The sequence below is a fragment of the Moschus berezovskii genome, chromosome 1 (assembly GCF_049115385.1).
Source record: "Moschus berezovskii isolate FMDL1 chromosome 1, NW_MosBer_1.0, whole genome shotgun sequence".
Lineage (NCBI taxonomy): Eukaryota > Metazoa > Chordata > Mammalia > Artiodactyla > Moschidae > Moschus > Moschus berezovskii.
In genome coordinates, this window is record NC_142460.1 from 24,645,338 (window position 1) to 24,657,438 (window position 12,101).

Consider the following 12,101-nt stretch of genomic DNA (forward strand, 5'->3'; position numbering starts at 1 on the left):
AGTGTATATCTATGATGGGGCTTCCCTGGTGGCTCACACAGTAAAGAATCTGCCTGCAATGCAGGAGTCCCAGATTCAATCCCTGAGTCTGGAAGATCCATGGAGAAGGGAATGGCAACCCACTCCAGTATTCTTGCCTGGAGAATTCCATGGATGGAGGACCTTGAAGGGTTATAGTCCATGGGGTTGCAAAGAGTCAGGCACAACTGAGTGACTAACACTTTTATTTTATGAGATTATAGAAGATAATCTGTCCCAACCTCTCTGGAAGAGAATTTGGTTTATCTATATCAAGAAACTTAAAAATATCAATAGCATTTTATTATAGCTGAAAATCTACTCTAAGAAGTCATATAAAAGCTAGAGAAAAATATAAGAACTATAATAAGTACTCATAATATTACTTATAATAACCAAAACTTAGGAGCAACTTAATTCAGTACCATATGTTCAGTCACTCAGTTGATCATGTCTGACTCTTTGCAACCCCATGGACCATGGCTCACCAGGCTTCTCTGTCCACGGAACTCTCCAGCCCAGAATACAGGAGTGGGTTGCCATTTGCTTCTCAGAGGGATCTTCCCAACCCAGGGATCCAACCCAGGTCTCCCGCATTGCAGGCAGATTCTTTACCATCTGAGCCACCAGGAAAGCTCCATTCTGCATCATCAGTCAGTTCAGTCGCTCAGTCATGTCCGACTCCTTGCGACTTCGGGCTAGTTAAATAAGTAATGACACTCGGAATCATGGTCTAGGCTATTCTATGACAGTAAAAATATTAATTTTGCAGAATTTATAATAACTTGAGGGTAAGAGTGTGCTTTTAGTGTTAAACTTAGTGTTGAATACAGAAAGCAATGCATCAAACTGTATCTATATCATGTTCAATTTTTAGATAAATTGGAATACCAAAATATTAGGTTGACCAAAAAGTTCATTTGGATTTTCCTATAAGCTCCTACAGAAAAACCCGAACAAACTTCTTAGCCAACTCAATGTGAATTGATATTATTAGAAGTTGATGGAATTTCAGGGCCATTTTTACTTTCTTATAATTTTCAATATTCTAAATTATCTAAATATTCTAAATTTTATTATATACATGAAATTATATAATGAAAAATTAATGTTAAAATTAATTTTTATGTACATATCTACTTTATTTTGTTCAACTATATGTTGGCTAATGATGATGTAGAAATAAGCCTGTCCTTGAGCTGGGTCCCTGGACTCTGGTCAATTCTACCATTATCCAGAGACTCTGACTCACTGCATTGCCTGTGATGTTAGTGAAAAGGTGAAAAGTGAAAGTTGCTCAATTGTGTCCAACTCTTTGCGACCCCCTGGACTATACTGTCCATGGAATTCTCCAGGCCAGAGTACTGGAGTAGGTGGCCTATCCCTTCTCCAGGGAATCTTCCCAACCCAGGAATCCAATCAGGTCTCCTGCATTGCAGGCAGATTCCTTACCCACTGAGCTACCAGGAAAGCCCTGGTAGTGGGTTCATAACATTAGTGGGTTGGGCCACATATCTTCTAAGACCCTTTTAAGCTATGCTAATCTATTATTCTGTAATTAATTAAGTATCAGTATCACTGAGCATTCTTTAGCAATTTCTCAATAGCCTGGACCTCTTTTCTGAATTTTGGGAAGGACGGAACTAAAGTACTCTGCAGCCACCCACAGAGGCTTCTGATTCAGGGACTACGCTAGTTATCTTCACTGCCACATTATCACATGACAGAGCTGAATTCATATGACATTCACTTGGCAAATGGCTTATACTCACTGAGTGCTTCTGGGTGGCATCACACCAAGCAAGAGATTTAAACTCCATCTGATTAAAAGTAACAAAGTGAGACCAACAACTAATTTTTGTTTGCATGGCATTGGCCCAGTGTTGTGTTGCTAATCATCCCAACATTTACATCTCTAGTAATTAGTATCTCAGGGATGTTGGAAGTTGGATTAAGCATGTTCCCTCAACATACAGATGGAGAGTGGAGGAAGGTTTCCAATAGTGAAAATAAGGAGGAACCATGAAAGGGGCGATTAAATTCACAGAGCTCTCTTTCTTTCTCTCTCCCCTCCCCTCTCCACTCTCTCCTTGTCTGTGGACGTCAGCATGTGACCAGCTGGCGCTTGGTGTGGCTGCTCTCTTTGGTCCTTCCCATAGCTCATCCGTCAGTGCTGTGCAGTCTATTTGCAATGCTCTCGAGGTTCCACATATACAGACTCGCTGGAAACACCCCTCCGTGGACAACAGAGACCTGTTTTACATCAACCTCTACCCCGATTATGCGGCTATCAGCAGGGCGGTCTTGGATCTGGTCCTCTACTACAACTGGAAGACAGTGACCGTGGTGTATGAAGATAGCACAGGTATGGGACTCACACCAGCCCTCACCTGGCCATGTGTGGTTGGCATAAAGAGAGCCAGAGTATTCTCTAGGCATCGACTCATCAGGCAGAGTGCATGAGGATGGTCTTTTATATGAAGCTAATTGAGTATTCTAGTTTGGAAGTGCCATGTGTAGCGGGCTTCTCTTCTTTTTAGTAAGTTGATCTTTTCTGATGACCCTTTCATCATCGAACTTAACGGCACTTTAAAAAAAAAGAAATATCACCTTATTGACATATGTTATGATCTAATCTGAATAGTAAAGGTGCAATTTAATGTATCCAGCTCCATTAAGAATATGACCTCGGCTCCATTGTTAAATAAAACAGAGAAAGTTTGGCAATGGCCACTTCAAAGTATGATTCCATTTCAATAAGTAGCTATGTAAATGTCTTGAAAAGTTTCTAAGGTAGGTAAAGCAACTGTACTCCAATAAAAATTAATAAAAAATTAAGTACATCAACAGAAGAATCCAGTCAGAGGTTGTATTGATAGATCTGGTCATTTCATGGGGAAAGGACTAGGAACCCCTGTAATGAGCCCTTAATGAAGCTGGCTTTGGTCTACCTGCTAACTTTAAGGTAAAGGACAGACACGCTGAGCACCTCGCTAGACATTTCTCTGACCTTACCCAACTGGAAGTTTCTTTCATTGGTACTTTCCCCCCTTGCCTTCTGTTTACATTTTGAGGTTTGTTGAAGTTAAAGTCCCCTTTCATGCAGTTTAAATTCTGCCTGTAATACTTTCCACATAGGAAAGCCCAAGTCCTTCTAACTTAAAGCTCTTCACCATCTAACCATTCTCATCTTCATTCACCCAAGTACTAACTGAGCTACATCCCCAGTTCTCTCACATCATTTCTTAAATACCCGCCAAGTCCATCCCAAATCTTTCTTTCTGAGGCTGGCCTCTCACTTTGCAAGGTCCTCCACATAACCTCCAAGGTGGTAAGCTTCCCCACTCTCCATGATCACACTCAACTCCCTTTTCTTTCTAAAGCTCTCTGTGACCACACTGGGAGTTAACAGCACATTATAAACATAAGCATTATAATACATGCTCTCATGATTTGTTTAAATGTTTATGAGATCAGAAATTCCAAAAAGTTGAAATTTTATCTATTTTTAAAATCTGCTACCTAGCACAATCCTGGAATACAGGGATGTGCTTAGTATTTATGTGTGGAAAGAATAATGCTACTTTCTTTCTGAAATTTTTTTTCTTCAAGAATTGAAATGAGCTCCTTTCCTTAATTTACACATGTGGTAGTAAGGCTAATAAACTCATCAGCAAAAATTAACCAAACCAAACATTTCTAAGCTTTTTAATAGTATTTCATTTTTTCACTCTCTCTCACCAGATGCAAGCATTTATGGATACTACTCCTCATAAGGTGAACAATAAGCCTCCTCTATTTGGCACTAAACTCTGTTTCCATTTTCACCTGTCAGATAAAAGTGACTTTTGTGGTTGGAAATATGCATTTATGTATTTTCTTATACCTCATCTCATTTTAGAAAGAAGTGAACTAGGTGACTGTATGAATAATTTACAAATACTATATTCAAAACAGTCCTACCAGGAAGGGTAAGCTGCTCATATAAGGGTAAAGCAGTCATATTTTTAGAGCTTCACTTGCTTGTTGTGAAGGAAGAAAATATATTGTCAAATGAACGCCATAAGTATACTTAAAGAGCCTTATGATAAATATGTAGTATATAGGTATAGTAAGGCCTTTCATGTTGTCTAACTCTGTACATAGAGAATTCCATGAGTTAATAAAATAATGCTATTTCTCATTATGTGGTACACTCTTCAGCATAATTTTCTCTCATTATTTCTACCATTTCCAGCAAAACAGGACCATCTAAAAGGAAAACAAATCAGTGAATAATACTGAGGCATCTGGATTTAATTTAAGAAAGTTTAACTAAAGGTGTGGGCATAACTTGTAGACTACAAATTGTATTGAGGAAAATTATAATTTGCAAAAGGATAATATAAAAGTTGATATCCTAACCACCCTTTAGATTTCAAGTGTGTCCCCATAACTGACAGCCATTTTGCATAGAGGGAATTTGAACTGTCACTTCTATTACCTTTAAAAAGAAACTGAAATCTCCTCTTCATTCCTATTTAGTTCACCTGAGCACAGTTGCTCATTAAATACTTATTAAAATTGAAAATCTAAAGTGAGTTTGTGTTTGTCCATTAAGTTAGAGATGATTCATGGTAAAATGATTTTTCTCACAAAGACATTAAAAATGTAAATGAGTAATCAATTGAGCCATTAAATTGGAACCCAGAGAGTAAACAAGTCAACTGAGATCAATAAGAGCAGACATCTTTTGACTCTGAGTGGGTTTAATACTGCTCGACTCAGGGATTTGGTTGCCGTAATTATCAAGCCATAAACAGGAGAAAACTTACTAAACCTGAAGGAAAAGAAAGGACTTAGGTGTGCTCAGCACCCAACCTTACACCAGAATTAAGTACCCATTAAAGAGAGCACTTTATTGGGATTTGTTTAGGAGTTTGTTAAATAGCCTGAAGCCAGTGCAGATGTCTATGGGACTAAATGGTCCTTGACTCCCATTGAAGTCAACAGGAACACTGTGTGTGTCTCTGAGGACAAAGTCCAAATCACTATATACTAGTAGGCAGAATTCTGTCCTCCAGAAGAGCAAGTGTAGAGAGACCCCAGAGAACAGTTACGGGGAGTGAAGTTTTGCCTCGCTTCCTCTCTCTCTCTGTTGCCGGGATGTTTTTCCCATCAGTTACCTACTTCTCTCTGACTCCCACACTTACCCTAGGCTATGGGAAACTGCTGCTCATTGGTCATCCCCTCTGTTTCTTTAGACCCCTGGTGGAAGCCTGGCTTCCATCCCTCCACACGCATCAGAAAGAGCTGAGAAGCTGAGCACCAAATGCAGTGTGGAGAATATTCAGCAGTTTCTGCTTTCTCAAGGCCAATGTTAGTGGAATGTAACCACCATCAGTTCTGTAGAACAAGGGCCTGCAAACTTTTTTCTTAAAGGGGCTAGATATTAATACTCTATAGTTCAGGTTTTATGAACCCTAGGGCCTTGGTCACAACTATTCTGCTGACGTAGCAAGAAAATAGTCATAGACAACATGAAAATGGACAAGTATAGTGTGTTCTAATAAATCTTTGGGATTCCCTAAAACCCAGTTGGTAAAGAATCCACCTGCAATGCAGGAGACCCCAGTTCGATTCTTGGGTCAGGAAGATCCACTGGAGAAGGGATAGGCTACGCACTCCAGTATTCTGGCCTGGAGAATTCCACAGACTGTAAAGTTCATGGGGTCGCAAAGAGTTGGACACAACTGAGTGACTTGCACTGCACTAATAAACCTTTATTTACAACAAATAAGGAAGCCAATTTGGATTACAGTGAGAGGGATTACACTGTTGGATTACAGTGAGAGGGAAGATGTGACTGTGTCACACTTGGGGGCCTTAAAGATCGTGGAGGGCTTTGTAGATTATTGGAACAAGCTTCGGTTCCTCATGAAATGAGCCGCCATTGCAGAGTTTTCAGAAGAGGAGTGACATGATCAAATTTATATCATAAAAAGATCACGCTGGCCTTTGTATTAATAAAATGACATAGAGAGGCAAGCATAAAATCGGTGGCTCCTACAGAAATCAAGGCAAGAGATGAAAGTGACAGCAATCGGGGAGTGAGGAATGGTCAGATACTGGAAGTATTTTGATGTTGAGCTAGCATAATGCTCTGAGGGAGTGTAGCCTGGGTGAAAGAAATAGAGGAGTCAAAGACAGCTAAGCTTTTCGGCCTGAGCCAAAGGATGGAGTTACCTTTGCCTGAGATGGGAAAAGGTATACATGGACATAGTTTGGAGAAATAAGGATATCAGGGGTTCAGTCATAAATATGTTCTTTGACTTTGCAACGTCTAGTGGACCTCCACATGTAGTTGAGGAGTAGGCAGTTAATATATGAGTCTGGAGTTCAGGAATGTAATGTACACTGGGATACAAACTCAAGGGTCCTCGGGATATTGATGGAACTAGATGAGGCCATCAGTTAAGTCAGTTCCATGCAGATATGTTCATAAAACATAGTACTTAAGATTTTTTTTAATCCATGGTTGCCTTAAGTCATTTTTTCAACACATCAGAGCATGAAATTTATAAAATGCAGCCTACAATAAAGAAATATTATCTGTCACTTACTTAAAACATAGTCTCAAAGTTTTACAATGAGGATTCATTTGTAATAATCTAACATATATAAAAATGTCAGTGATTGAAAGAAACACTGAATCCAGAAAGGAAAACCCAAGAAAAATGACAACCACAAAAATTACAATAACTAAAGTCTCGAAGTGCTGACTGATTGCCATGCACTATTCTAATTATTGAATGTAATTAACTCATTTAATATGTTCAACCACCCTGTAAGTAAGTGCAATAGCTATTCTTTGGCTATATTTAAACAGTGACTTGGCTTTGTTATGCCTATGATATTTTCCTTCAGTTCCCCCAAAGAAAATAGAAATATACTGTATAGAAGCAAGAACCTACAAAGGTCTAAAATTTGGACTTGAAGAAAATTAAGAAGAAGGAAATGGCAATCCACTCCAGTATTCTTGCCTGGAAAATCCCATGGATGGAAGAGCCTGGTAGGCTACAGTCCATGGGGTCACAAAGAGTTGGACACGACTGAGTGACTTCACTTCACTTTAAGGATCAGGAACACAGATTCCTTTGCTTTTTCTATCAAGGTCCTATACATAGAAGGTCTTGATATTTGTTGAATGACTTTTTTAGGACATAATGTTTTTGTAAAGAATTCTATGAGGAACATTTTAATAAAGCAATCAAAATTTTTTAAAAAAAGAAAATTAAACATTTTGACATAGGTGGTCAAGCCAAAAAATAAACAATCAGTACCAAGTAAAGGAATAAGTGAAATTTTCACCTTAGCAATCATAATTTACATCTCTGTGTTGTTACGATCACCTGTGCTAGCCAAAACATTCTGCTACACACCCTCCTACAATCCTACCTGAAGTAGCTGGAGAATGGAAAATCCTGGGCACTCGGTACCAATACAATAATATATTACAATTCTTTTCCTTCTGCCCTTACTCTTTCTACCCTTTCTGTTTACCCACTCTAATCCTCTGACCAGAACCCCATTCAAATTTTCAGATTTCTGCTCAGGAAACCCATCTTTAGATATTTCATGGTGACATTATTTTTAGCTACTGATATTAGCCAGAATTCAGGACCAAAACATACTGGTGGAGCTAACTAGCACTTTAATCTCGAATATTTTGACTAAATTCTTCTATGGGGCTCTTTTCCATTAACAGACACAATTTTTCTTTCTGGCAGTCTTTAGCCTTTTTTGATGCCCTTTTGAAAACCTGTATGTATGAATAATCTGCACTTAAAAGTGCTGTATTTCCCCAGGCAATTCACTCACTTACCCATATCCATTTCTCAGTCTGGTTTTTTCCTCCCCTCTGGAGAGTAGTATATAGATCCCCTTAAGAATCCTATTAGATTTGGATATATTAATATACCAACATGTTTGTGAAATGCCATTTTGCATGTTTCCAAGTTCACATGAAGATGAAATTAATATTTTAAATGTGTGATCTTATCTTTGGGTCCCATCACATTCATTTTTATGATATCAAATTCACTGATGTGGCACATATAAATGAACAGGGAATTGGATTAAGACTCCAGAAAACCTAGGTACGTTTCTTTTGAACTGCTGCTCATTAAGTATAACTGGAGCTATCCAAAAATGGATTGAGCTGCAAAAAGTGAGGTAGAGAATTTCTCAAACTAATAGGTGTTCAGCAGCAGCTGTGTGGAGGGAATTCGTACACCAAGGAGGGGTTTGACCTTTAAGGGCTCTTCCAATGCCTGGCATCTGTGACTCATTTTCAGGGCCAATTCAAACAATTAACCTCACTCTACCTCACTTTCCTTACTGTCAAATAGCACTGACACCTAACCACCACAGAGGTATCTTCTGAGGTTTACTGAGCTATTTATAAGACATGTAGGATACCTCATAAGAAGGGGCAGTGCAAATAGCAAAGTTTATTATTATTTAAGGAGAAGACAGGGGAATTTTTAAACTTCTCCTGGAAATAGCAGGTTCTTTTTTTCTCCTCCATATGCTCCACCTGTTTCCAGAGTCGATGTGCATGCAAATCAGCTTTTTTCTGTGTCATGTCTGAGTGAACAGAGCAGATAGATGGCCCAAGAAAGTGTTTAGAATTGGCCACTTGGACACTTTTGAAACTTATCTCTACATGCAGAGCCCAGCTCAAACTCATAGGGAATAAACAGGCTCCTTACACTCAAGCAAACACTTTTCAAACTATAGGTGCAGTTTACCATCATTGCATTGTTGGAAGTGGGAGTAGAGGAAGGAGGCTCATGTTTTGCCTTTTTATTGAGAAAGATTTGAACTTAGAGAAAAAATGGCAAGAAATATACAGTAAACTCCTATATCTCCTATATCTAAGTTTAGCAGCTGTCATCATTTGCCCTGGGCTTCCCTGGTAGCTCAGATGGTAAAGTGTCTGCCTACAATGCTGTAGACCTGGGTTTGATCCCCGGGTCAGGAAGATAACCTGGAGAAGGAAATGGCAACCCACTCCAGTACTCTTGCCTGGAAAATTCCATGGACATGGATGGAGGAGCCTGGTAGGCTACAGTCCATAGGATCACAAAGAGTCAGACACGAGTGAGCAACTTCGCTTCACCTCATCATTTGCCCACATTTGATTTAATACTCTACAAGTCTCTCAGTGCAAAAGCAGCAGCAATAACAAGTAGTAGTGTTGCTGAACTATTTGAAAGTAAGTGGCAGATAGCATGATTATTTTACTTCTAAATAAATTAGTGTATATTTCCTAAGACCAAGGATCTTCCACTTTTATAACCACACTACAATGATCAAATATAGGAAACTTAACGTTGATATAATTTTTATACATCAATATCAATATTAATATCAATACAGATATATGATATGCCAGTTTCTCTAATTATCCCAATTGCATTTTTTAAAAATTCAGGATCCCTTATTGCATTTATTTGTCATGTCCTTTTAGTCTCCTTTGGTCTAAAGCAATTTGACTTTTCCCTGTCTTTCATGACTTTAACATTTTTGAAGTGTCCACACCAATTTTACCTTAGAATGTCCCTCAGTTGGGTTTGTTTAGTTGCCTCCGTTTCTGCATTTTTAAGGTTTTTGAAGTGTCCCCGGGCTCCTGGGTGGCTCAGTGGTAAAGAATCCTCCTGCAGTGCAGGAGACACCAATTTGATCCCTGGGTTAGGCGGATCCCCTGGAGAAGGAAATGGCAAGCCACTCCAGTATTCTTGCCTGGGAAATCCCATGGACAGAGGCACCTGGCAGGCTACAGTCCACGGGGTCGCAAAAGAGTCAGACATGACAGAGTGACTAAACAGCGACAAACTACTGCAGTGGGCTAGAAAACCCATCACCATTTCCAGGTTTGCCTGCACCCTTACCATTCTCTCCAACTGGACTCCAATCCTGGAAGCACTGGGTGACTTGGGCAGGGCTGCCATCCACACCTAGGAGGACCATTAGCAAAATTAGGAAGTGAAGTGAAGTGAAAGTCACTCAGTTGTGTCCGACTCATTGCGACCCCATGAACTATACAGTCCATGCAATTCTCTCAGCCAGAACACTGGAGTGGGTAGCTGTTCCCTTCTCCAGTGGATCTTCCTGACCCAGGAATCAAACTGGGGTCTTCTGCATTGCAGGTGGTTTCTTTACCAACTGCACTACCAGGGAAGTCCAGCAAAATTAGGAGTAGTGTCCAAATCAATTTTCTTTTCCTGAAGTAATGACTAGTTTAAAAACAAGTTTTAACTTCTTTACAATGAAATGTAAACCATTAATGGATTGCTGCAAAATGCAAACAAAAGGGAAGCCTTTCTCTAAATTTTTATCTCTTGTGAACTAAAAAAGCCTTTTGAATTGTAAATTCTGCTGTTTGTTAATGAAGGCAGAAAGGTTTTTTTTGAAAGCAAACAATTGCTTTGGAAGAGAAATGTAAACCTCCCCTTCCTAGCTCTTTATTCGTTCTACACCTTGGGTCTGTAATCTTTAAATCTGCTGATCCTCTCTTTCCTGAGGCAAATTCACCTGTATATGGACAAAATGAGTAAATTAGGGTTTAGTAGTGAGTTTCTCCAAAAGATAAATTTAGTCCAATTAAAAGCTAGTCTTTTGTACTGAGTTCTCCTTTCTCTTCTATTGGTATTAAAAACTTTCTTTTATGAAACAATTGTGAAAGCTCACAGTTACTTTTTTGGAGGAGGAGGGAGCCTGTTTATAATATTCATTTGCAAAATAAAGGCTGACTGTTTTACGCTGGTTTAAAGTTCTTTCTTTCTTTCCATTTATTTACACAGATATTTATTTATGTAATTAGTTAGTCATTCAGTCAGTTAACTATTTGATCTTAAATTTCATAGTCAGGAGGGGAGATTGATTTGGTGAAAAGAGCCCTGGATTGAGCAGTCAGAGGTGGACCTGGCTTTATGCCCTGGATCTGCCACCCAATAGCCATACTCAACATTAAAAAAACTGAGATCATGCCATCAGGTCCCATCACTTCATGGCAAATAGAAGGGGGAAAAGTGGAAGCAGGGACAGATTTTCTCTTCTTAAACTCCAGAATCACTGCAGGTGGTGACGGCAGCCATGAAACTAGAAGACAATTGCTTCTTGGAAGGAAGGCTATGACAAACCTAGATGGTGCATTAAAAAGTAAAGACATTACTTTGCCAACAAAACTCTTATGGTCAAAGCTCTGCTTTTTTCAGTAGTCATGTACAGATGTGAGAGTTAGACCATAAAGAAGACTGAGCGCCTAAGAACTGATGCTTTCGAACTGCGGTGCTGGAGAAAGACTCTTGAGAGTCCCTTGGACAGCAAGGAGATCAAGTCAGTCATTCCTAAGAGAAATCAACCCTGAATACTCATAGTAAGGACTGATGCTGAAGCTGAAGCTCTAGTACTTTGGCCACCTGATGCGAACAGCCAACTCATTAGAAAAGACCCTGATGCTAGGAAAGATTGAAGGCAAATGGAGAAGAGGGCAGCATATAGATGATAAGATGGCTGGATAGCATCACTGATTCAGTGAACATGAGCTTTAGCAAATTCAGGGAGATAGTGGAGGACAGGGAAGTCCATGGGATCTCAAAGAGTTGGACATGACTTAGTGACTGAATAACAGCAAGCCTTAATACAACGTTGAGCAAACTTGTCCAGCCCCAATTAGTCTTGGGTCATAATTTATGAAATTAAGTAATAAGAGATGTCCATGTACATCACAAGATTTGATGGAATGAAATCCTTCTATGGGCTGTGAAGACCTTAAAGCAAGACGTGTTCATGTGTTTCCAACTCTTAGTGTGGTACTTGCCATACAGTGAACAGCCAGGAAATGTTTTCCCATAAACATGAATGAATGAAGGGAGAGAAAGGATTCAACTTTAAAGGCTCTTAATGTGTCTAAGTCATCATGATAGGAAGATGCACTTCAAGACTGACATTCCATTTAGCAAAGAACAAAAGAGCCGCTCATGGCAGCATATGAAATGAAATTCTTAAAATTTTTGCTCATTTTATTTAAAGGCCAC

At 39.3% G+C, this 12,101-nt stretch overlaps 1 protein-coding gene across 6 annotated transcripts in view; it reads left to right on the plus strand.

The window, feature by feature from the left end:
• GRIK1 (glutamate ionotropic receptor kainate type subunit 1) overlaps window positions 1–12,101 on the plus strand; it is a 460,642-nt gene that overhangs the window by 298,704 nt on the left and 149,837 nt on the right. For all 6 annotated transcript variants that reach the window (XM_055421544.2, XM_088836755.1, XM_088836734.1 and 3 more), the window contains exon 3: window positions 2,126–2,383. In XM_055421544.2, coding sequence (XP_055277519.1) covers window positions 2,126–2,383 — 258 coding nt within the window. The remainder of the gene's footprint in view (window positions 1–2,125; window positions 2,384–12,101) is intronic.